The sequence below is a fragment of the Narcine bancroftii genome, chromosome 2, assembly GCF_036971445.1.
Source record: "Narcine bancroftii isolate sNarBan1 chromosome 2, sNarBan1.hap1, whole genome shotgun sequence".
Lineage (NCBI taxonomy): Eukaryota > Metazoa > Chordata > Chondrichthyes > Torpediniformes > Narcinidae > Narcine > Narcine bancroftii.
In genome coordinates this window covers 155,352,150-155,378,796 of record NC_091470.1, presented here as the reverse complement: position 1 = coordinate 155,378,796, position 26,647 = coordinate 155,352,150, and the positions used below count along the sequence as shown (strand labels likewise).

At 38.3% G+C, this 26,647-nt stretch overlaps 1 protein-coding gene across 4 annotated transcripts in view; it reads left to right on the top strand.

Moving 5' to 3' along the window:
• Positions 1–26,647, top strand: part of clcn6 (chloride channel 6) — an 85,049-nt gene that overhangs the window by 8,605 nt on the left and 49,797 nt on the right. For all 4 annotated transcript variants that reach the window (XR_011351769.1, XR_011351770.1, XM_069918713.1 and 1 more), the window contains exons 4-14: positions 4,359–4,424; positions 12,695–12,761; positions 13,160–13,266; positions 14,468–14,594; positions 16,977–17,044; positions 18,315–18,373; positions 19,725–19,857; positions 20,163–20,276; positions 21,391–21,557; positions 23,549–23,669; positions 25,401–25,527. Coding sequence is in view for 2 of the 4 variants with exons in the window: in XM_069918713.1 (XP_069774814.1) it covers positions 4,359–4,424; positions 12,695–12,761; positions 13,160–13,266; positions 14,468–14,594; positions 16,977–17,044; positions 18,315–18,373; positions 19,725–19,857; positions 20,163–20,276; positions 21,391–21,557; positions 23,549–23,669; positions 25,401–25,527 (1,156 nt within the window). In the remaining 2 variants the exon portion in view is untranslated. The remainder of the gene's footprint in view (positions 1–4,358; positions 4,425–12,694; positions 12,762–13,159; positions 13,267–14,467; positions 14,595–16,976; positions 17,045–18,314; positions 18,374–19,724; positions 19,858–20,162; positions 20,277–21,390; positions 21,558–23,548; positions 23,670–25,400; positions 25,528–26,647) is intronic.

Sequence of the window (26,647 nt, the reverse complement as noted above, 5' to 3'; positions counted from 1 at the left end):
TTGACTGTTGAAAATTTTGAGTGCCCTAGGTGATGACCCCTGGAGGATTTCAATGACGGTGAAGGGCAGGTGTTACCACATTATTGTAGAGATGATCGTTGCGTACTGAGTACTTCTGAACTGATATGCCGAAGCCCCCTCCTCGAGAAAAATGAGCCCAAAATTTCAACTGATACTCTGGGTATTGAGGGACTGCTGAAGGATTATATCTGACAGACCCATTAAACTTGCTGGCCAGGCTGTACTCAACTTAGGAAGACTATAGGGAGGTCTTCTGAGTACAAGATCAATTGGGATAAGAGTGAAGTTATGCCACTTACTAAGGGGGATTATAGTCAATATACAGGATCAAATATCTAGGAGTTTGGGTGGACAATAACCTAAATAATTTACATAAGCTAAACTACACCCCCTTGCTCAGGAGAATTGAGGAAGACTTAAACAGGTGGATGACCCTGCTTATCATGCTGGTGGGCAGGGTGTTGTTTGGGTTCGTGTGGGTCCCAAGGGTTAAGAAGCAGACCAAAGTCGAGGTACAAAACACACATTTATTTCGGGGATGCAAATGGGACAACAGGGTCAATATGCTAAGGCAAACCTATACACAATACACAAGGGGTAAATGCACACTTCGTATAACGAGGAAGAAACCGTCAGAAAACTGGGGGAAATTACACGAATATACACATTCAACAGTCAGGGTGAAGATGATATTACGTACACCCACCCCTTGACCAGTACAGACATGGCTCTTGCTACCTAACCTCAGGACTCACCCCAACCCAATGCGAAAGGTGCTACTTATGTGCCACGAGGAGTCCAAAAGAGGCAGAACAAGGGGGCACATAGCACTTTAAAATTCTACAGGCAGTATTGGGGGACTAATCACGGGGCAGGCTGGGCCCCATTGGCTGCTGTGGTCAATGGCTCGAAGCCAAGTGCAGAAACTCAACAGGGTTCATCTGAGGTGATTCACCTGTGCCAATTGGGTGAAGGTCAGAGCTGAGTCTGGGCAGGTTACCTGGACTGCAGCACCTGGTGATTTAGGTGGGCCAAAAGCAAGGATCACCTTGATGGTTTGGGGTGCCTTTGACCTTGATTGGCAGGTAGTGTGTCCTCCGAACAGGAGCACAGCAGTGGCACTCGGTGGTGGACGTTGCCTCTCCATTACCCAGGGTCAATTGTGTTAAAATGAATATGTTGCCGAGGCTTTGGCATAGAGCACTACAGCACAGAAACAGGCCTCTTCGACCCTTCTAGTCTGTGTCGAACCATTTTTGTTGTCTAGGCCCACTGAACTGCACCCAGTTTGTAGCCCTTCATACCTCTCCCATCCATGTACCTGTCCAAATTCTTCTTAAATGTTAAAATTGACCCCACATTCACCACTTCAGCTGGCAGCTCATTCCACACTCCCACCACACTCTGAAGAAGGACCCCCTCATGTTCCCCCTGAACTTTTCCTCTTTCTGATTTGTATCTCACCTACCTTCAGTGGGGAAAAAAGCTTACCTATATTTACTGTTTATCCCCCTCATAATTTTAAAAACTTCTATCAAATCTCCCTGAGGCACACCACTAGACCCTCTTCCAGACTTCTTTTTCAGAACATACATGTTAGATTTTTGTGGAATGGCAAGGTAGCCAGGGTCTCTAAGGAAAAACTAACCTGAGACTTTAGTCTGGGTAGCTTAAGGTTATTGAGCAGCCCAGTCGAGGTCTATCACCTCACTATTTGAGGGGGTGTACCATCCTGGGCACAAATTGGTCTGCACATGATGGGTGAAAAGATGGTAGGAGACTTTATTTATAAGTGGGACACTAAATTATTATCTGGTTTAAAAAAAAAAGTCAGCCCAATATTAAAACACATAATTTCTATATGGAACAAAATTAATCAATACATAGGGTCTAAAGTGGGCTGTCACCAAAACCCCTCAGACTGAAAACAATAGTTACATTGACGATAGACAACAATATCCTGGACACCTGGTGCCAAAAGGGGGTCAAGTATATCGTGGACTGTTATAAGCAGGCGCAATTAATGTCATTTAAGTAACTCAGATATAAATATGACTTGTCAAATAAGATGTTCCTCTGCTACCTTTGAATAAGATCTTTTTTGAGGGACAAATTAGGTCCATCCATGACCTTATTGATGTGCAGTGACATGGAGACCCTGATTCGAAAGGGGAACACAGGGAAGTTCATCTCAGCCATGTATTTCTTTCTCCAAGCAAAAGGCCCTAAACCAGGCCTTCACATATCAAGTCAAAGGTGGGAGTCAGACTTAATAACGATTGATGAGTGGTGCTGGTCAGACCTGTGTCGGAACTGCATGACCGTGCTTATTAATGCATAGTATAGGCTGGTGCAGTATAATTTTCTCCACCAGCTATATTTGACACCACAAAAATTGAATAAAGCTAAACCAGAAATTTCAGACCAATGCTTTTGATGTGGCATTGTGACAGGAATCTTTGTGTACGGAACCTGGGCAAGCACCAAGGTGGATGGAACCAGGCCAAGTCCTAGAAAAAAAATCATAGGTAAAGAATTCCCGCAGGACCCAGAGCTGTTCCTATTGGGAAATATGATGGACAGAACGCTTAATATGAAGCTGTCCAATTCCGAATCTAATTTGTGATGATTGCATTGGCAGTGACCAGGAAGTGCATAGCGGTTACCTGGAAATTTGACTTTCACTTGAATGCGCAAATGCAAATCTGTGTTCCCCTGTGAAAATTACCTATAATTTAAGGAAAAATATAACATTTTTCTAAAAATTTGGCAACCATATTTAAATTTTATCGGAGCACAGTTATAGTGTGGATCTGCGTATCTCATCTCCCTGAATTCCCTGTCTATCCTTCAAACAAGTTGGGGGGGGGGGGTCAATTCTGATCCAGTCAAGAAAAATGTAACAGTCTGGGTGCCATCTGTCAGAGCATGAGAAATCTCTGATATGTTCCCAACCTTTGTTGTAGGTGTCTTGAATGTGTATAATTGCAGTCTGTTGCATGTGGGGGGTGGGGGGGGGGTGGAAAATGGCTCGGATTCAACGGCAAATCTTGTACATAATGGATAACTATAATTTGTGACTGATCACTGGAAATTGTTTGAGTTTGAACATTTATCAATGAAATATTTTTTAAAATGTTGGAGATAGAATTACTTAAATGAGATTTTAAATTCATGCTCCTTGCATTTGATACTGTCAGCCAGTCCATCTCTCTGTCTCAAAGAAGATTGTAATTTGTCCGGTTTAATCAATTCTCACTCCTTGGCATGCCACTGAGTATGATTGTTGGGTCACTTTCTGTGAGAACACTGCCAGCAGTTTTTCTTGCACCACATTGACTGTGAAACACCCAAGGGCATCCTGAAGTTTTGAATGATGTTTTGTAATTTGGTATTTGTTTTTTTTAAATCTATAATTTGCATGGATTGAAATATTTTAAAAAATCTCTCCACCAAAAGACTGATTTGCTACTTTTTTCTCACTAACATTAATTTCTATAATAAATTTTAAAATAAAATTTAAACAAAACTTATAAAATGATAAATAGTATTTCACTATAATGATTTTCAATTTTTATTCCTTTTGATAAAATTTTTAATTCCAAATCTCTCACAGTGCCTTGAATCTGGATCCACTTTCTATCTGTTTCTGTGAATTGTGTATAGAGTGTGTCGTTTGATGTGAATGCAAAGCACGTAAATTCCCAAACTGCATCAACTCAAGTGCTGATGAAAAATTGATAAACTAGAAACAGGATCCTTTCATTGATTGGACCACGGCTAATTGTTTAATTGCTGATCCTTAACAACGCGATTGCTTGTTACGATTCTTTAATCTTTTACGGTTTGTCAAAAAAATTGGTTTTCTCCACCTCCTGTCTCTCAACCACCCATCCTCAAATATAAAGAAGGCCAGTATCCTTTTGGGGTAAAATAATTTTCAGATTTCTTTTTTTTAAATTATGGAGATGTGCTTTCTATTATCACTGCTGTAATATAATTGAATTACAGTTTATTAAATTGAAAATAAACTGAAGTTTAAAAAAAAGTTATCGTTGTTCAAGAAGTCAATCAGCACCAATGGTGAGAAAACAGGATACAGTACCACAACAGACATGGCGCCTTTGATACTCAAGCTGTTTTACTTGACACATTTAATAACTCTTGAGTGCTTACCATTTTGTGGTTTTGCTCCAAACTAAAACCAGGTAAATACTTCACAGCCTAACAATTTTGCACCTCTTCTCTTTTGCTAATTCCAGTTTGATTGTTCTTGTCTGTATCTGTTTCTTTTTTGTTTTAGCTGATCTTTGATTATCTTTGTTTCATTTGAACAGAGAGTCAGAAGATATGAGGCAGTGAAATGGGTCTTGGTGTTTTGTATTGGAGTCTGTACTGGTTTGGTGAGTGAGTTTCTTATCAGTGTTTAATGTGAGATAAGCAAACCAGTCACTGACAGCACTAGGGACTGCTCTTGAGATTTTAATGTTATGAGATGATTGGGTTTTTCACCTTTTTGCGGTCAGCTGAATGGTTCTTATAATCAAAGGGCAAATGAGATTGTGATACAGTGTGGGATAATCCATCAATGAATACTGTTGCTAACCCTCAGTAATAATCATGTTAATGAACCATATTTCACAACTGCTCCCTTTTACTTTGGCGATGGCATTGTTATTCTGTCTTAGATGGTGTCGATTAATAGATTCATTTATTGTTTCTATCGATTATTTGTTAATCATTTAGAATTGTATATTGGTGTCTTTGTTTACAAATCTTGTTCCTCTGTTTCTGCACTGCAGTAGCTCCTTCAGCTTGGTATCTGTTTTCCCCTATTGTTATGGCTCCAACAATTATGTTACTTCCAAATGAGAAGTGCCTCCAAAAATAACTTCCCCTGCTTCTCCCACATCCGCAAAACAGCCTTTTTCTACTTTTCTCAGAACAAAGTAAATAGGAACAAAATGAATGGCGGAACAGGTTCGACGTCATGACTGATCTTTCATCTTGGGGCAACTTTTTTCCCCACAATCCTGGATATTCTCTGACAACCAGAAATCTTTTGAACCGAATATTGAATGAATCCGAACATTCATAGCCTTGGAGGTAGCAAGTTCTGAATGATCATCACACTCTGAGTGAAGACATTTCTTCTCACCTCAGTCTGTTCCATAATTTGATATTCCATAGCGAAGGGAATCAATCTCAGTGCATCTAGCGCTGTAAGAATTTTGTAAACATCAGTAAGATGCAGAGGGTATATGGTTAGTTTTCTTGATCTTTCCACATACAGCAAACCCACCATTCTTGGAACCAGTCTAATGTATTTTCATTGAATTTAGTCTTTGTTAAGTACAACCTTGGGAAATGAGACTACAACCATTCGCATATTCCACTTGGTTTTATCAAAGCCCTCTGCAGTTGCAGTAAGACTCTCATGCAGTTTCACGACTGAGAATGGATTATTGGAGAAAAATCAATATGTGGGGATAAACATTGTAACGAGGTACAGTGGGGATCAGTACATGCAATCTACATCAATTTTTGATGAGTGGACTAAATATAATTTTTTTTTGATGATGCTAGATTAGTATGTTGCCTCATTTCAATATTCTTGAACATTGTTAACTATGCTCCTATATGGGACATATATTGAAAACTTACCCGAAACCGAAATGTACCAAATCCACCATGTCTGTTCCATTGTGGTATATTCAAACTTTTTCAAAATAAAGGGTTTACTAACTTGCCATTTGCTTCCTCATCACACATTTTACCTGCATGTTGGCTTTCAGGAACTTCAAGGTTCCCTTGAACTTATTTTAAAACATCAAGGTTTTTGATATTATATTGCCTTTCATTTGCTTACTGACTCATGAAGTCTCTCTCTACTGACTCATGAAGTCACACTACATTCCCATCTAGTTTAGTATATTAGGAAAATTTGAAAACATTTGGTCCCTTATCCAAAACCTGCTCATGAAAGTTGTTGATAGCTGAGGTGGATATACCCCATTAACAACCTGCTAATCAGGGGGAAGTCATGTGATGGAATAGTGACCGGTAAGAAAATACCAGCCCTCTCCAGAAAAGTTAAAAAAAGTTTTAAAAACTAGCAAAGCTACAAACACAGAAACCATAACAAATTAAAAACAAGTGAGAAAATGGCAGCAAAGAAAGAAAAACCAAAAATAACGGGAAGAAAAGAAGGAAAGACGTCGGAAGAGAAAGGTGAAGGCCTTGCCTGTACGAGGAGGCCCGCCATGGAGAGAGAAGCCCGCTCCCTGAGGTCAGTGGAAACCCCGAACACAGAACTACAAAGATGGCTCACTGAGCCAAACAAAAGTGCGCAACCGCATATGCGCGATGTATAAGACAAAAACAACACCGACGGGAGGGGGGAACCAGCTGAGGAGTAAATCTCCACAGTTTAAACAGACAAGAATAACACGACAGCAAGACTCTCAACAGGAAAACATAGAAAATAACGGGAACAAGAAGGAAGAGAATAAAAAAAAGGAAATCAGAGAAACAACAAATGACCAACCCAGAGGAAGAAGACCAACACTAAGACACTTTTAATAGAAATAATAAAAACAAAAATACCCAACAAACTAAGATAAACAATCCAACAAGAAAATTAGAAGAGACAGAGGTAAAGGACACAGATCCTGGAATGGACTCAGAAGAACATCAAACTCTACACAGAGAAATGGAAGATGAAGGGAAGGGACAGTACATGGATAAAAAAAATTTTAAAGAATATATGGAAACATTAAAAGAATGGCTGACACAAGAATTCAGTGAAATAAAAAGAAGAATAAAAGGTACAGAAGAAAAAGTGAATAGATTAGAGATGGTCATGACAGAAATAAGAAAGAGTGGAGAAGGTGGAAAAATATGAAACAGCCATAGAAATGGAGGTAAATGACTTAAAAAAGAAATTAGAAGAATCTGATAAGAACACAGGAGCTGTTAGCTGTTAGCTCAGAAGATAGATATAATGGAAAACTATAATAGGAGAAACAATGTAAAGATAGTGGGCCTTAAGGAAGATGAAGAAGGCAAAAATATGAAAAAATTTATAAAAGAATGGATCCCCAGGGTCCAAGGAATGCCAGAATTACAGGAAGGAATGGAAATAGAAAGGGCACACAGAACATTAGCCCCTAAACCACAACCACAACCAAAACCAAGATCCATTCTAGTAAAATTCGTAAGATATACGACAAGAGAAAATATATTGGAGAAGGCAATGAAAAAAATAAGAGAAGACAAAAAACCACTGGAATACAAAGGTCAAAAATTTTTTTTCTAACCAGACATAAGTTTTGAACTCCCGAAGAAGAGGAAGGAGTTTAACGCTGCAAAATCGACCCTATGGAAAAAAGGTTATAAATTTATGTTAAAGTATCCAACGGTGCTTAAAATAGTTATCACGGGGCAGCAAAGCAAACTGTTCTCGGATCCAAAAAAAGCACGAAAATTTGCAGAACACCTACAAAACAGACAGATGAAGAGATGTAACAAGAACAAAAATGACAACAAACTATATATAAAGAAGAATAAAGTATAAGTAAGAACTAAGTAGGGAAAGAAAGGGAAGAAAGGAAGTGAGGAGGGAATTAAGAGAGTGAGCTTGGTTATATACGAAGATTAAAATCTTTTCTGGGGGGGCTGGGTGGGGAAGAATAACAGTAACTGCGAAATCAGTTGACGCTTGCGAGCGGGTTCGCAAATCTAAATGGAGAGGGGAGATGTGGTTGCCCGACAAGGGACAAAGTGCAACCCAGAGAGGGGAGGGACTATTGGGGTTAAAGGAATTTTAGATATGGGAATAGTGGAAATATTTTATGTTTTAGAAATGTTGTCTTACAATGTGTTCAAAAAAAGAAAACAAATGGATAAGAAGGGAAGGTGGTGATGAGGAAACGGAAAGGAAAGATAAACAAAGTATGAAATGGCCATGTTGAACTATATGACTTTAAATATTAACAGAATACATAACCAAATCAAAAGGAAGAAGCTGTTAAATTTACTGAAGAAAGAAAAAATTGATATAGCATGCATGCAAGAAACACATCTAACTGAAGTGGAACACAAGAAATTAAAGAGAGATTGGATAGGACATGTAACAGCAGCATCATATAATTCAAAAGCCAGAGGAGTAGCTATATTAATCAATAAAAATGTACCTATCAAAATAGAAGAGGAAATAATAGATCCAGCAGGGAGGTATGTAATGATAAAATGTCAGATATATTCAGAATTTTGGAATTTACTCAATGTATACGTACCTAATGAAGAAGATCAAAAATTTATGAAAGATATCTTTTTGAAGATCGCAGATACGCAAGCGAATATACTAATAGGAGGGGAAATTAATCTTAATTTGGACTCAAACATGGATAAAACTGGAATTAAGACTAACAGAAAGAACAAAGTAACCAAATTTATAATTAAATCGATGTAGGAAATGCAACTTTTGGATATATGGAGGAAACAACACCCAAAGGAAAAAGAATATTCATATTATTTGGGTAGACATACTCAAGGATAGACCTAATCCTGTTATCAGCCCACATTCAAGGAAGAGTTAAGAAAACGGAATATAAAGCTAGATTGTTATCAGATCACTCACCCCTGTTATTGGCAATAGAGCTGGAGGACATCCCACCGAGAATGTATAGATGGAGATTAAACTCCATGCTACTTAAAAGACAGAATTTTAGAGAATTAATTGAGCGACAAATTAAAATGTACTTTGAAATAAATACTGAATCAGTGAAAGATAAGTTTATACTATGGGACGCAATGAAAGCATTCATCAGAGGATAGATAATAAGTTATGTAACTAAGATGAAGAAGGACTACAATCGAGAAATAGAAGGGGAAATAACAAATACAGAAAAAGAATTAGCAATAAAGGAAGATACAACTAAAAGAAGAGAATTGACAGACAAAAAAATAAAATATGAAACACTACAAACATATAAGGTGGAGAAGAACATAATGAAGACGAAACAGAAGTATTATGAGCTAGGAGAAAAAACACAAAATACTTGCGTGGCAGCTTAAGACAGAACAAACTAAAAGAACGGTATTGGCATCAAGGAAAAAGGGCAAACAAATTACATATAACCCAATGGAGATCAACGAAAACTTCAGGGAATTCTATGAACCACTATATCAACCTGAAAACGAAGGGAAAGAAGACAAAATAGATGAATTTCTAACTAAAATTGAACTACCGTAATTGCAAACAGAGGAGCAAAATAAATTAATAAAACCATTTGAAATAGAAGAAATACAGGAGATATTAAAAAAAACTACCGAACAATAAAACACCGGGAGAGGATGGACTCCCAATAGAATTCTATAAAACATTTAAAGACTTATTAATTCCTCCTCTCCTGGAAGTAATGAACCAGATTCATGCAAAACAGCAATAATTACAGTAATACCAAAGACGGGGAAAGATCCACTAACACCAGCATCGTATAGACCAATATCTCTACTTAACACAGATTATAAGATAATAGCTAAACTATTAGCAAACAGATTGGCCCACTGTGTACCAAAAATAGTAAAACTAGACCAAACTGGATTTATTAAAAAAAGACGAACAATGGATAATATCAGTTAATTCATTAACTTAATCCATGCAGTACAAGGAAACAAAACTCCAACAGTAGTGGTTGCTTTAGACGCAGAGAAAGCCTTTGACAGAGTAGAATGGAATTATTTATTCAAAGTACTACAAAAATTCAACCTACCAGAGAAATATATTAATTGAATTAAAGCATTATATAAGGGACCATTGGCGAAGGTGACAGTAAATGGATATATATCGAACCAATTTAAATTAAGCAGATCAACAAGGCAGGGATGTCCACTATCTCCCTCACTGTTCGCGTTAGTTATAGAACCACTAGCAGAACTGATAAGAACAGAAAATAAAATAAGAGGGATAAAAATAAAAGAGAAGGAATATAAAATCAGTCTATTTGCAGATGATGTTATAATATACTTAACAGAACCAGAAATATCAATAAAAGAATTACATAAGAAAATGAAGAAATATGGAGAAGTATCGGGGTACAAGATCAATGCAAATAAAAGTGAAGCAATGCCAATGAATAATGTGGATTTCACAAAGTTTAAGAAAGAATCACCATTTAGATGGCAAACACAAGCAATTCGATACCTAGGTATACAACTAAATGAACTGTATTAAAATGAACATCTTCCCAAGGATACAATACCTATTTCAATCATTACCAATTCACCTAACAGAGAAATTCTTCAAGGAGCTAAAGAAAATAATAAGTAAATTCTTATGGAAAGGGGGGAAACTGAGGATAGCGCTAGTTAAATTAACAGAATGGTACAAACAAGGAGGCTTACAACTACCAAACTTTAAGAATTATTATAGAGCAGCACAATTAAGATATCTATCAGATTTTTATCAAACAAGGGAAAAACCAGATTGGACCAGATTAGAGCTAGATAAAATAGGGGAGAAGATACCTGAACATATACTATATAAGTGGGATGAAAAATTGGTGCAACATAGGAATTCACCAGTATTGCACCATCTGCTCAACATTTGGAAGAAGATTCACATAGAAAGGAATAAAATAAATTATCAACTACCAAAATTAATATTGATACAAAATCAACTAATCCCTTTCACAATAAATAACCTTTCCTTCAGAGAATGGGAGAGAAAAGGGATCAAAAGAATAGAAAATTGTTTTTCAGGAAATAAATTATCTTTTGAACAAATGAAAGACAAATATAATATAACTCATGATAGAATGTTTGCATACCACCAACTGAAAACCTACTTGAAGGACAAATTGGGAAACAGTCTGAGGTTACCAGAAGGAAGCAATTTTGAATATGTGATTACAGACACTATGATAATTAAAAGATTTATAACAAACATGTACATCAAACTGCAAGAAAAGGAGAACGAGGAAACAAACTGTAAACCTAAACAAAAATGGGAACAAGATCTAAACATAAAGATAAAGAATGAAACATGGAAAAAGCTTTGCTCCGGAAGTATGAGAAATACAATAAACACGAGGTTACGCATGATACAATATAATTGGTTACACAGGCTATACATCACACCCAAAAGTTAAATAAATGGGACCTAACAGTATCAGACAGATGTTTTCGCTGTAAAAAGGAAACGGGAACAACAATACATGCAATTTGGGCATGTGAGAAAGTGAAAAAATTTTGGGAAGATCTAAGCCAGATACTAAATAAAATCACAAAAAGCAATATACCAAAAAACCCAGAGATCTTCCTTCTAAGTAATTTCTTAATAAAGAATTTGGACTCGATTTGGATGGAGCACAAAATATTTATTATGATAGCCCTAGCTGTAGCAAAAAAATGTATTATGTCAACCTGGAAATTAGAAGACAACTTGAGAATACAACAATGGTACAAAGAAATAAATAAATGTATTCCATTAGAAAAGATAACATATAATTTAAGAAATAACATCACAATATTCGAACAAATATGGGAACCATACATGAAACACAATAGAGAAATCCTACCACGGACCTCCACCACCTAAAATGACAGAAGGAGAAGACAACGAAATGAACTGACTCAGTATATAAAAGTAAAAGACACAAATTTCCTGTTTATTTTTATTGTGACGACATTATTTAACGGGTTTAATGGATCTTATAGATTGAACTTTGAATAAATGGGAAGGGGGGGAAAGGGGAGAAAATGACATTATATATTCAAGAGAAAAATGTCTGTATGTATTTTGGTCAGTATGGTTCATAGTGTGAAAAATAAAAAAAATTTAAAAAAAAACAATCTGCTAATCTGAAGGGTCCGTTTATACCTTCATTACCAATTCTCAATCCATGTCAGTCTATTTCCACCACACCCCTCCCTCCCATTTGATGTGTTCAAAATCATCTGGCCATCCATAGTGATGTTGCATTTTTATATAGTCGTAAACTCTTTAGAGTACTTCATCAACTATGAATTATATTGCTTCCAGGTGAATGTGGTGACATGCAGTAAGGTGCTGTTCAGGGTGATGAGTTGAATGACAAATGTATTTCTTTTTGATAATGGTTGTGAGAATACTTTCCAAGCCCTTGGGAGGATTGTCTAGGAACCTCATTATTACTTGTTGAATTCGATGCCTCATCTGAAAGCTCTCATTTATTTGTGCACATCCTGACTGCACTGCTGTTTAGCCTAAATCGAGTTTAAATGGTGTAATGGAGCTTAAACCTATGATCTAATTCTGTCAGTATTGCTAAATAATCCATACATATTTAATGGAAAGACTAACCGGGACAACTACACACATGTTTGGAAACTATTAACCATATAACGATATAACCATTTACGGAGCAGAAACAGGCCATGTTGGCCTTTCGAGTCCGCACCGGTTCACTGATTTTGTGCGCCCTCTTCAGGCATTGATCCCGGTAGATCTTCATTCAATAACGATGGGCGAATTCAATGCAGGTGGAATCAGATAATAGCAAAACTATGAGCAAACAGATTGTGTACCAAAAATAGTAAAACTTGACGAAACTGGATACACAATGATTTATTACACAGTGGTGATGTTTCATTATCTTATTTTGAATTACTGTTTCTATCTTTGTTTTAGGTTGGGCTGTTTATCGATTACTTTGTTCATCTTTTCCAAAATCTCAAGTTCCAAATTATTGGGCAATGTATCCTTTACCTTGCAGTTCTATCAGGACCTGGTAAATGAAGGCTGGGGGATCATTCAGCACATCCTATTGAATTTTAGTTGCATCCATATACTAAAAATGAATGAATTTTAAAAATGTGGTCTGAGAATGACCTTTTTACCTTCCACCTGCCAAATAGGTTCTGATTACCCTTTGGTTGGTTAGCCTTGCTGCACTCTTTAAAAGAGTTGTTTTTTTCCCGAATGATGCTTGTACTTGGTGTCTCTGGTTTTATCTCCATGTACCAGCATATTCCCTATTCTGCTTTCGTTGCTGCACTTCAAGTTATTGCGATACCAGTCGTAGAAGAACCTATGATTTGAAAGGCATTTTGATTGCTGAATACAGATCATTTTCCTTGACTTCTTGCCCTTCAGCAGTGGAAGATTGCAGTGAAGGGGGATGTCTTGTGCTCTCCCTCCTGGAGATTCTAGCATTCAATATTGGTTTCATCTTCTTGGCCAGCTTGCTGGTGCTGATTGAGGTAAAAAGTTCAAGCATGTTCCTAACACATTTGCCTTCAATATTCTGAATTAAAAAGATTAAAACTATTAAATAGTCTAAGGCAACAATGGCACTTAATGCTTCCTGTGCAGTGGACGCTGCATTATTCACTTTCTGTTGTTTGTCCTACACAATGTCCTGCACTGTCATGCTGAGCACTGGTACACCTCAGGGCTGTGTGCTCAGTCCACTCCTGTTCACACCACTGTCCCACGACAGCATCGGCAGATCCATCTCCAATAGTGTCATCAAGTTTACAGTTGACGCAATAGTCGTCGGCCTCATCAGCAACAACGATGAGTCATACTACAGAGAAGAGATGGAAAATCTTGTGAAATGGTGCAAGAGTAACAACCTGAGTCTCAGCACGGAGATGATCATGGACTTCAGGAGGACCAGGAATGATCCTGGTCAATACACAGCAATAACTCTATATTGGAGAATGTGGAGATCACCAACGTCCTTGGAGTTCACTTAATAGTGACCTATCATGGACACTCAATGTCTCCTCACTTGTCAGAAAGGCATAAGAGAACTGAGAACTCTGAAGCGGCAAGTCTACTGGCCACCATTATGTTAAGCTTCTCTTGGAGCTCTATTGAGAGCGTCCAGGCTGGCTGCATCACACTGTGATACATTTGCTGCAGAGAAATGGATCAGAGGACAATATCCAGGACCATAAGAGTGGCAGAGAGGATCACTGGAGTCTCTTCCCCCCACCCCCCCACCCTAATCTACATGATCTACTGGGATCATTGTCTGAAGAGGGCGTGCAAAATCAGAGACACAGGAGTATCAGAGCCGGCACCAGCAGGCCGAGGAGCAACTTCTTCCCATGGTCATTGAGAATGTTGAATGACCAAAGGAACTGCCCACACTAACCATCCGCAATTCTCGTGTACAAAACAAAATTTATTTACTTGTCTTGCACATGTTTGTCTGCATGTGCATTGTGTCTGCATGTTTTGCACTGATGACCAGCGAATGCTGTTTCATAAGGTTGTGCGTGTACAATCAAATGACAGTAAACTTGACTTGAGAAAGCTCCTGGCAGTTGCACACCAATTTTCCTTCAGAAAACCTTAAAGCTAGTTTTGTCTCCACAGGGGCAGTCTGAACCTTGTCTTTATTATCTAGCCTAGTGAGGAGATTATTTTGAAAAACCTCTGTCTGGTTTACAGCCCATTGCAGCTGGCTCTGGAATTCCTGAAATCAAATGCTACCTTAATGGGGTGAAGATTCCTGGGATTGTGAGGCTACGGACCCTGGTGTGTAAGGCACTGGGTGTGCTATTCTGTGTGTCTGGAGGTAAGGACCATTTGTTTCTTAATTAAATACAAGCATTGTGAAATGTGCGGAGTTTCATTCTAATTACCAGCCACCCCATAAAATGAAATACTCTAGAATATGTGCAGAGGGTTCATCTGTTTCTGATATTAAAGGTGGAATGTTTTATTGCAATAACTATTTTCTGTTGCTGTGCTTGTAAATCTCTGTATTGCTACTGTTCTTCTAGTGGCATTTGCAGCATTATGTATTCACAGCATTGTACTCTCTTGTAATCTACTGAATTTGGCACTAATAGACCAAAGTAAATTATTAAATAGTTCAGATAAAATTTATATTTGTTCAGGAATTACCCTGTGATTCAGTAGCCTGTGATAAATAGACTCCTATTTTACTTTGTTGCAATCTGGATTGGTTTCAACTCTTCTGTCTCCAAAATGCATTCATTATATGCTCAGTACTGAGTGTTGATTTAATTTAATGAACAGAAGCTTTGCATATGATGATTTGGTAAGCAGTGATAGTAGGGTTTTATTTTCTGTTTCTGGTGGATTATTTACTCCTTTGTGTATGTTGCTGGCACAGTTCAGGTGTTCTACGAAAGCCCATTCACTAGTTGTATCACGGCTTGGTTTGGAATGTCCAGGAATGCAGAAGGCTACAGAAAGTGGCATACTTAGCCAAGTCTATCACAGGCACTGATCTCCTGTCCATTGAAGACATCTATGTGAGATGCTGGCTCAAGAGGGCTGCTAACATAAAGAACCCCATCACCATGGTCACAATCTCTTCTCACTACTCCCTTCAGGTTGAAAGTACAGTAAAAGTCCAGACATCAGCACCACCCGAGAATCTGGACTCTCAAACTTTTTAAGTGCCACAGACGCACAGCGGCAACAAGTGACCATGCTTAATAGAAGTAATCTTATCACAAAGAAATTTGTTTACATTTTTGTCAGGTATTGGCTTTATTTTTCTTTAAAACTGCTCATTTTGATAAATGCAGCATGCTGTATTTGCTAATGAATAAACTATCAAAATTTAACTGTTCATCTCTTTATTCCTCCTTAAATTTGAATTTTTAAAGTACTGCCCAAGAATCCAGAAAAATCCTGACCAACCCAATCCCCGAGCAGTCTGGATTTTAGGACTTCTATTGTACAGAAATAAAAGCTGTGGAGGCTGGAATCTTAAGTGAACAAACAATGAAGGAATTCATTTGGAGGAATTCAGCGGGTCAGACAGTATCCATTGGTAAAAATGGTCTGCCTGAGCTTCACCATCTCCAGGTTCAAGTCCGACAGCTATCAGGCTCTTGAACCTCCCCGTAATATTCAAAGCAAAAATGACTCCAAAAGATTTGTTTGCACCACTGAAGCTTTTTTCTTGCATTTACAGAAACTTGTATATATAATTTTAAAAAAATTAAATTATACTTTTAGAAATATAGCACAGAAACAAGCCATTCCAGCCCACGAGCTTGTGCCACCCAAATACACAAACATTTTACATTTTTGGAGGGTGAGAGGAAACTGGAGCTCCCAGAAGAAATCCATGATGATCATGCAAATTCCTTGCAGACAGCGCTGGATTCGAACCTGTGTCACCGGCGCTGTAATAGGGTTGCGCTAGCTGTGCCAGTCAGAAATGAATTAAAAAAATTTTTTTTTAGACACACAGCATGGAGTCCATGCTGCCCAATTAGCCCAGTACGTTTTGAACAATGGGAGGAAACCGGAGCCATGCAGACATGGGGAGAACTTACAGACTCCTTGTAGACAGCGTAGTATTCAAACCCCGCTCCTGATCACTGGCGCTGTAAAGGCGTTGCGCTAACCTGCTACGCCAACTGTGTCACCCTAAAGGATAGATTATCAATCCTTTATTTATTATTGCTTTTGATCTTGCCCTATTGGATAATTTAGTTTTCATTACTTAGTTAGTGCATCTTGTATTGTTTTGATTCTAGCAAATATGAATTTTGGTGCATCTTTACGTTGTACTTGTGTTTAGGACAATAAACTCACATTGAAATTGTCTCTTTTATTTGCCTTGGTGTAATTGAGGAACAAATTGGTTTCATAATGTGGTGTATGTTAATTTATTTTAAAAAAAAGTCCTGATTAGATTTTGACAGAAGATTTCTCTTCACTGCACCTGGGAACTTTGTAGAAATTTAGAAGATTTTAAATCGTGGGATTCGTAACTGTAAAAGAACAATTTTTCACCAGACTTTCTGATGAGAGAGAACATTTGAATCTCTTCTGCTATAGTTTGACCTGATCCATTTCTTATAGTGCAAATGCTTCTTCATTGGTTGGTTGATTTTTTTTTCACTTGATTGGGCTTCCTAAAAATTCCAGGTATTGCATGAATGAATTTACAGATCATATTGCTTTGCAGGATTATTTGTGGGGAAGGAAGGCCCAATGATTCACAGTGGAGCTGTGGTGGGAGCAGGATTGCCTCAGGTAAGTAAACAAAGCTGGCTCTAACATATATGATTTGTAAGTAGTGCATTTATAAAATGCTGTTTAATCCACAGATGATCATGCGAGATTATCTGGTGTCTTTTGATTCTGTTAATTAAGTTTCATTTATTGAGTTACAGAATTGGATTTCCTGGTACAATGTACCCTAACCCTATAATCAGATCAACCCCAAGTCATTTTTGTCATAGTAAAATCTCCAATATCCAGCACCTATGGGGTTTGGTAAATGTTGGATAAGTGAATTTTCCAATTGCTTGAGATTGAGTGTTGTGTGACTGGCAAACTAATAGCGAGGCGTGCCAATTTTAAACTTGTGTATTTTTAATTTATCTTTTGCAATTTTTTTTTGTCAGTTGTTTGAGGCTACTGTTTACTTGAATTCCAGATACAGGGATTTTACTGGATTACAATAAATTCAGTGTGCATACTCTTGTTAGGTAACTGGCCCTATATGTTTCTTGATTTTGTCAGTGCCTGCTCTGCACTTCAAAAAAAAGACTAAAACAGTGAATTGGTGGGATCTTGTCAGGTTTGATTTTGCCTTTAGCTGAGTTGATGCCAACAGTTATGACATTGTCAAGAACAGCATGTGTTTTAGCCACTATCTGAGATGCAAAATCTTGTTATCCATTACAAATTAGGTCTGAGAATGTAGGAATGCTAATTCGCAAGTTTCTTGGTGTGTGACAAGAGTTGTGTAAATGTACTTTATCGTTCTATTTAAATATTATATTTATAGTTCTGATTCATGAAATGTGAAACCCAATTGACATACAAATGTTTTGGAGGGTGGGAGGAAACTGGGGCAAGCAGAAAACCCACACAGGACACAGGGAGAAGGTACAAATGTCATTACAGTGCCAATTTTGAACTTGGGTGGTTGGCACTATAATGACATTGCACTCACCACTACCCTAACTATGCCACTCTTTACAGTTTGTGATGATGTTTTATTTGTGATATTCTTTGAAGTAAAGAAAAAATCTTTCAAATACTGATTTTTGTCACCCAGATCAAGTAAATTGATGTGTGTGTGTGTGTGTGTGTGTGTGTGTGTGTGTGTGTGTGTAGTGTAGGTGAAGTGTACACTGACAGAAAATGTAGAAGTGGCATGGGCTGTGGAAGTATTACACTGTAGAATTAGGGTCAGGGCATTGTTTATTGTAGGGCAGTGAGATGGAGTGATTTTCAGGCTTTTGCAATGTCTATATCTGATACTTGCTTTGCTTTTTTGCCTCTTCTGGTACAGTTTCAGAGTATCACTTTCCGCAAGATCCAGTTTAACTTCCCCTATTTCCGCAGCGACAGGTAGGAACCATCTTCTCGAAGTCCCTGAATTTTATTGAAATACTGTTGTCAGTTTACCATTACAGGACTCCAGACTCTTCTGTTTGCAGTCATTCTTATATTGAGAGAGAGAGGAGAGAGGAGAGAGGAGAGAGGAGAGAGGAGAGAGGAGAGAGAGAGAGAGAGAAAGAATTGCTCTCTGTTACATGGATATTAACCATTGAAAAAAAAATTTTTTTTAGAAGTGTCATGCTCACTTGTTGCCATAGCTGTGAAACTGAAGTTTATTCAGTGTTTAGAGATTAATTTCCTGAAGGAATATTTAGAGAATTACATGAGTTTTATTGATTTAGGGTAACATATAAAATCAGACTTGAATGTTTTCAGTTGTTAAATACTTCACCTTGAAGGGCTATGACCAGATCCAAGCATATGGGAGAAATTGGACATCGTTTGTGGAACTTTTTTCATCAAACAGTACTTAACTGGGAATATCATGAGGAGTAACCAAATTAAATTGCTATAAATTAATGACCTTTGTAATCTTAACAAGTAGTGTAGTGAGTCATTTAATAGTTTCAAAATATCTTTTGAAGACTTTCAGGAAGCTCTTTTGATCAAATGCAAGGCAAGCTAGTCCATTTCTGTGCAGAACCAAGCCATAAAGGTGAGCTTCACTGCATGGTCTCATCTATAATGTGTGTCTTAGCAATGGAACATGGCTGTGGTTTTCTAGGTGAACACTATGAAGATTAATGGAAAGGTGGCACCCTGTTCAAAAGTAATATAATATAGAATCTATAGAACATATCACTTCAGTAGTTTTCTTCAAGTTCATAGTCTCCATCGAAGGGGCAGGATTAGGCTAAAATCTCCACTGAGGTGGAATGCCTTGGGGTTTCTATGCCTGCTATTACTTTATCAGTATAATTGGCCTAGGAATAAGTTACACACTTGATAGCTGAAATAGAAATTACTAACATCTTAACAAAAAAAATTGCTGCTGGCATTGACCTGAGAAAAATGTATGACCCAACTCTTCAAAGTGGTGTCCTTATTACAATTAATTTAATTTGGTCTTTGTTTAATTGGGAAAATGGGAATCCTTGCCTTTGATTGCAGATAGAGGAGATGTTAAGACCCTATTGTTGCCATGATTTTGAAATGATGGACTTCATCTGGAGACCAGATATTGCAATGTTGCTTCTAATAAAGCTGGAAGAGAACAGATTGGTAGTATGGCTAGGTTCATAAGGCACCATTTTCACTAACCAGGTGAATGAAAACATCCCTTGTGTTGTGTAAAAATTATGGCTGGATTCTCAGTTGGGATCCTGTGAAATGACATCTACATGCTATGTTGGCTTCACAGAGACAAGAGGGACTTTGTCTCGGCAGGGGCAGCAGCAGGAGTTGCTGCAGCATTTGGGGCTCCGATTGGAGGGACACTGTTCAGTCTGGAGGAAGGATCCTCATTCTGGAACCAGGCACTAACCTGGAAAGTGGTGAGTACTGCCAGAGGCCACCAGCAAAGGGAAAGTTTTCCAAACTTCTGAAGAATATTTTTGTTTGGATACATTAGTGTGTTAGGATTCAAGATGGGATGTTGCTGATCCTTAGTTGTGGTTGAAGATAGCATAGTAGTTTGTCCCATAAGTATATTTGGGAGGGGAAAGTTTGTGTTGATGATGTTTGGATGGTACTCAATGTAGAGCTGGGTAGAAATTTGTGTGTTTGTGTGCTATTTTGGCTAGATTTCTGTGGTAAGTCGTGGTCCTGCCTTTTTACCACTTTCTGTTTTATTTTCCAGCTCTTCTGCTCAATGTCTGCTACCTTCACGCTGAATCTGTTCCGTTCAGGTATCCGCTACGGGAGCTGGGGCTCCTTTCAGCTGCCAGGGTTGCTCAACTTCGGTGAATTCAAGGTATTATGTAGATTTAGTTAACTTCTGTTGGAGGCTAAACTTTGTCATCTAAAAAAATCGAGCTCAACTTGTTCATGAATCTTTGTAATTTAATATCAAAAAGGTTTGGCTTCTAATCCAGAGTGAGATATCAAGAGTGGATATTAAATATTCTCTAATCTCTTGAAATTAGTGAAATTTTACTGGTGTATTTCTCATTAGATAGTTGTTTCAAAACATCGCTCCAATTATTTATTTATATTTTTGCTCTGAATGTGTAGTTATTGAGAGTGGCCAGAATGTGCTTTCCCCTTGCATCTTTAAAAAAAAAATGATCCATCTCTTCTGAGATTTGTGTTCAAAATTATAACTGAGAAGTTTTGCATGTTGTCAAAAGGACTGCTGTTCAGGTGACAAGTTCATACTGTTCAGACTGACAAACTTTGCATGTTGTCAAAAGGACTGCTGTTCAGATGACAAGGTCAGACTGTTCAGACTGACAAGTTTTGCATGTTGTCAAAAGGACTGCTGTTCAGATGAAGAGAGGCAAACTCAAAATGTTGAGGCCTTCTTGAGTTTACCAGAGGACCTTTTGAGTTTGTACTCAAGGGATTCCAAAAGTTAAAGAAGGGATTTCTCAATGTCATTGTCTTTTCCCTCACCATGGTCACAAGTAGTAGTTATCTGGCCATCTTAATTTCTGGGTTTTTTTTTAAGGTTCTGAAAGATGCAAGTAGCATTTCTAGCTGTCAATCTCAACCTAGATTTGTCTTTGTTCTGTTTCTCCATTTGTGGCTTGTACTCTTGTACATTTTTGGGCACATGTTCTGGCCTCTGACCTTGTTAGGAGGTTGATTTGCTTGCACTCTGGCACATGTTCACACCGTACAATCACCCTCCATTAAGTCTGGCTGTTGGAAGTTTCAGATTTCTGGTCAGTGCTGTCTCTGGCTTTGTTCATGTATTTCCTTGATTTACTCCATACAATATACTATCCTCTGCATAGGCTTGACTCTTGGTAATCCTATTGCAACTTGCGATAGTGCAGCTGTTCAGTGCTCGTTGAGGTGGGTCAGGGATGGTTTCATTGGTTCTTAATTGTAATATTTGACTGGCTACTGTTTTTATATTTAAGTGTGCAGATGGAGACAAGAAGTGTCATTTGTGGACAGCAGTGGATCTGGCATTCTTCATTATCATGGGTTTGATTGGTGGACTTCTGGGAGCATTGTTTAACTGTTTGAATAGAAGGCTGGCAAAATACCGTATGCGTAATGTACACCCAAAGGCGAAGTTTGTCCGGTAAGCAAGGATCACCAAGAAAGTTCTTTAAATCTTTGAATTTCACATAAATATTAATCATATTCTGAATTATTTTGATCTTTCAACCTTTATTTGTTCTGCTCCTGATCGTTCTGAATTAGTAGAAACACAATACTGGAGAAACTCAGTAGGTCAAACAGCGTACTTTATATGGCAAAGATAAAGACATATAACCAATGTTTCTCTACTATGTTTGTAGACTTTCGTGTTTTAATCATGCTGAATTAGGCTTGGTGCAGTTGCACAAGTTCTTGTTATCCTCCAGTTCCCCAATCTACATCTTATTTCATATTTATTTTCAGGATCTGGGTGTTGCTGTAAGGTCAGCATTTGTTCATCCCTTATTGCCTGAGAAGGTGGCACTGCAGTCCTTTGATAATTCATAGCAAAGTGGGATTTGGCCACAGCCATTTAGGATAAGTGGACTACTTGGTTGTCAGGATAGTGTGCAACTTGGCTGGGAACTTGCAGATCGTGATGTTTCCATGCACTTTCTGCCTCTTTGGAGAGGTGAAAATTTGCTGGAGTAGTTGAGACAAATTGCTGGAGGGCATAACTGCTTAGCATGGGACACAAATCAACTGGTCTGCTGTGTCTTAGATGGTATTGAGTTTCTTGAGAATTGTTGGTGCTACACTTATCCAAACAAATACTCCCAAATTCCTGATTTTAATGCCTTGGGTGTCAGTTGGTGAGTCATTTGCTGAAGGATAGCCAGCCTCTAACCTGCTCTGGTAGCCATGGAATTTGTGTCTAGCCTGGTAGAAGTTTTGGTTTATGGTGATTGCAGAACATTGATTGCGAATGCATGGTGCTGGTAATGATCTAAATGTCAAGAGAAAGTGGTTAGACTCCGAAGATGAGCATTTCCTGGCTCATTGGCGCAAATCTTACTTGCCATTAATCAGCATGTGCTTGAATGTTATGTGGTCTTGTTGCATGCAGGCAAGGGTTGTTACTGAGGAGCTGTGAACCTTGGGTAATCAACTAGCATTCCCATTTCTGAACTTGTAATGCTTGGAAGGGTCATTGATTGATGAAACAACTGAAGATTGTTGGGCTTAGGACTGCACTGAAATATTCCTGCAGTGATGTACTGTGGCTGGGATGGATGACTTCCAACAACCACAACCTTCTTTGAGTGAGGTATGGCTTTAAACACAGTGCTTTCACTTTGTTTATACTAGGACCATAGGAAGTAGGAACAGGAGTAGGCCAAAAATGGCCCATCGAGCCTGCTCCGCCATTCAATACGATCATGGCTGATCTAATTTATGACCTAACTCCACCTACCTGCCTTCTCCCCATATCCCCTAATTCCTCTATCATGTAAAAATTCATCTAAATGAATTTTAAATATATTTAATGAAGCAGCCTCAACTACTTCCCTGGTTAGAGAATTCCAAACATTCACTACTCTCTGGTAAAAACTATTTTTCCTCATCTCTGTCCTAAATCTACTCCCCCGAATCTTGAGACTGACATCAGTTTACCAGAGGACCTTGATGCCACACTTGTATTTCTTATGAACTGGGGTTAAAGTTCATGCTCGATGATGGTGGTGTGAGAGACGTACTGGATACTAAGTTGTAGTAGATGATGAATATCGTAGGACTATCCTTTATAAGAGGCAAAGTCCAACCTTGACCTCAGTGTTCAGGTTATCTCTTTCTGTTATCATTAGTTAATGATTAGTTATCTGCCTGATTTTTATCTAACCACATTCCTCCTTTTGCTGAGTTAGCAGTGGTATACTTCAGAAATTCCACTATAACTTCATATGGGAGTTGGGAGCTAGGTGTAAGCTAGGTATTTCCTGAATATTATTTTAAACCTGGAGCCAGTGAAGAAAATGCTGTAACTATTCAATGTAATATGCCAGTAGAGGCCAATCTAACTGCTCATTTATGTTCTAAGTTCAAACATCATGTGAAAGGTTTTTCTATCATTGATTCTGTCTTCACCTCCAGGATCCTGGAGAGTCTGTTAGTTGCTATGGTTACAACGATGGTAATTTTTATAGCATCTGTGACTTTAGGGGAGTGTCGAGAGCTCCCTTCACAAACACACACCAACAATGCAACACTCCAGGTGAGTGGAACATTCAAGCTTTTATATTCATTGACGCCCGGTATTCTCAGGAAAATTGATTTGTGTACAATGACTTTTGGAGAGATTTTTGGGTTCACTAATACTTTTTATTTCAGTTATTATTGGATAGTATTGACTTTGTTTCCTTCCTATTAACAGTTGCTCTCAGTGCTTTCAATGAGAATAATTTAAAAAAATATAGCCATAGTAAGGTTTAAGCAGGGAATCTAAGGGGTTCTCTTTTGCTTCTCTTTCTCTCACTGTAAGAGGCACTTCAGGCCATTTCTGCCGATGGTGAATCTGTCTGCTTTATGGCAGACAAAAGCAAATTCCGTGTGTTATTGCACTGTTTTGATTTCATGACAAGAAAGGAATCTTAAATCTAAACAGCATTCTGACACCATGATACTCCAAAAACATTACGGAAATCATTTCGCTTCAATTGAAAGTTATTTTAAAACGAACTCGCATCTCGTGTGCTCTTGATGCAGTGGGTATAAATACTGAGTACTTTAGTGCGGTACACGTTCTAAAAAAGTTGATGCAATGCATATGATGGTTGGTAGTCATTTCATTGAAGCCTGAATTTGGTGATCATTTGACAATATTTGACAGGGGAAACAGCTCAGCTCTTCCTTAGCATTTGGAGCTTGGGGTCTTGTTCTGTAATAGGTAACATTCTCAAGAGTTGTAGATTATCAATCAGAAAATGCTGGCAATATGCTGTGGAGAAAGAATCTAGAGTTGGCATCTAAGATCAATGACCTTTCAATGGGAATGTATAGTTAGAAATGTATAGTTAGACAGCAAAGCAAATTTCAGTTCCAATGCATTCTATCAATTGTTGATGGCACCACTGTTGGCTAAATAATGGATATGAAATGAAGATCAAGAATCTGGTTGTATGATCCCAGAAGAACAATCTTGCTTTCAATGTCAGCAAGACTAAGGAGCTTATGATGGACCAGGATCAGACAGCCAATGGACTCATGCACCTATCTCCATGTTGAATCACTGTCTGATTTGGAATCTTGAATGCCCTGGATCACAAAAGGCTGCAGAACATGGTAGCCTTGCGAAGTCATTGCACTGACCTTGTCCGTTAAAGATATTCATGTGATACATTGCCTCAAGAAGGCAGCCAACATCATAAAGCTATCTCCATCACCCTGGTCACAATCTTTTCTTGCTGCTACCTTCATGAAGATGATACAGAAGCTTGAAGTTTTTTTTCCAACCGTTGTCACATACTTGATCCTCTCCTTACCGAAAATTATTCCAGGATCACCAAAAGATCTGTCTGCACTATTGAAACATCACTTTTTTTTCCTTGTACTAATAGCAATTATGAATATTTTTCCTTTTGTATTTATCTATCATTTTGGCTCATGGTGCTCTATAGTTTATACTGTTGTTGTATCTTCCATACACTGTGGCTGGAGCAAGAAAAAATGTTGGTCTATGTGTACATTATTACTTGGCCATGACAATATATTCACTTTTCATCACATCCCAGTGTCAGGGAAAACACATCAAGAGGGCAGAATGCAGAATACTCATGTAGAATTTCCAGTATTTTCTGTTTCATATTTTTAGCAATTACAATGTTTTGCTTTTTGATGTAAATGCATGACTGGTTTAGGACTGATCTCCTATTGCTGATACCTTGTGAATTAGCCTTTACGCTGAATTTTGTTACTGAGTACAATACTTCAATTTAATTTCTCTCAGCTATCTGAAGAGGATGTGAATTCCAGCATCAAAACTTTTTTCTGTCGAAATCATACCTATAATGACATGGCAACATTATTCTTCAACCCTCAAGAGACTGCTATTCTCCAGTTATTTCACCAAGATGGTGAGTTAGAGTGATGCACAGCAGCACTTTGGATTGATTTTAGTTCACGTAGTTAATTCTTCCTCAGCTTGATCCAAGATCCTTTTTAACAATGTGCTGATGCTCATAAAATTTCACTAGGTTTGTGTCCCAAGATAGTTGAACCCTCTTCAGTCTATTTCTTTACCAATTTCTCCACCCTCTACTGTCATTCCATGTTCCCAGTTCCGAGTTGTTGGGGTTATGTGATCCACTGAAAATTCCAAATTGGACCAGTGGAACTAACATATGATTGATCTAATTGGTGGGCCAAGTTCAGGAGGCTGAATGTTGTGTATAGCTTCTCAGCTGTAATTCTGTTTGTCACAAATCAAGGAAATAGATGTCACAGATTAGTTTATTGTTGTAATTACCCAACTGATATAAATATATATGCAGATAATGTCAAAGACTGATCTGACCAATGCGCTATCCACTGTAATCAGAGTTTTACACTGCTGATATAGGCCCAACATGTTGATCATGTTGTCTACCCAAGCTATATTCCTCTAAACCAGTGGTTACTAAATTTTTTCAGGCCACATCCCATCCCCCCTCTTACAATGCCACTGAGCCGGGGTGGGGGGAGCTTCTGGCAGCTTTGAGCGGGGTGGGAGGGGTTTAGTGACGGCATTCTGAACAGGGTGAATTGAAGACTGCACTGCCCCCTTTTTCCTCACTCCCCCTTTTCCCTCACTGCCCACTTGGGTCCTTCCATTGCCCACGGGGATGAGGGGGGGGGGTGCCCACTTTGGGAATTACTACTCCCAACTCTTCCTATCCAAATGCCTCTCTAAATGTCTGAAACATTACAATTGTACTTGTCTCTACCATTTCCTGTGGTAGCTTGTTCCACAAACCCACCACTTTTATGTGGAAAAAGCTGCCCCTCAGGGCCCTTTTAAAACTCCCATCCATAAGACAATCATGACAGAGCAGAATTAGGATTTGAGTCTGCTCTGCCATTCAATGCCCCTCATGATTTTCCAAATCTCTGAGGTCCACCCCCACCCCCCCCCTCCCATTTCGTCTCCTATGCTTCAGGGAGAAATGACCAAGTCTATCCTGCCTATTTTTCTACTTCGTCCATTCATCTTGTAAT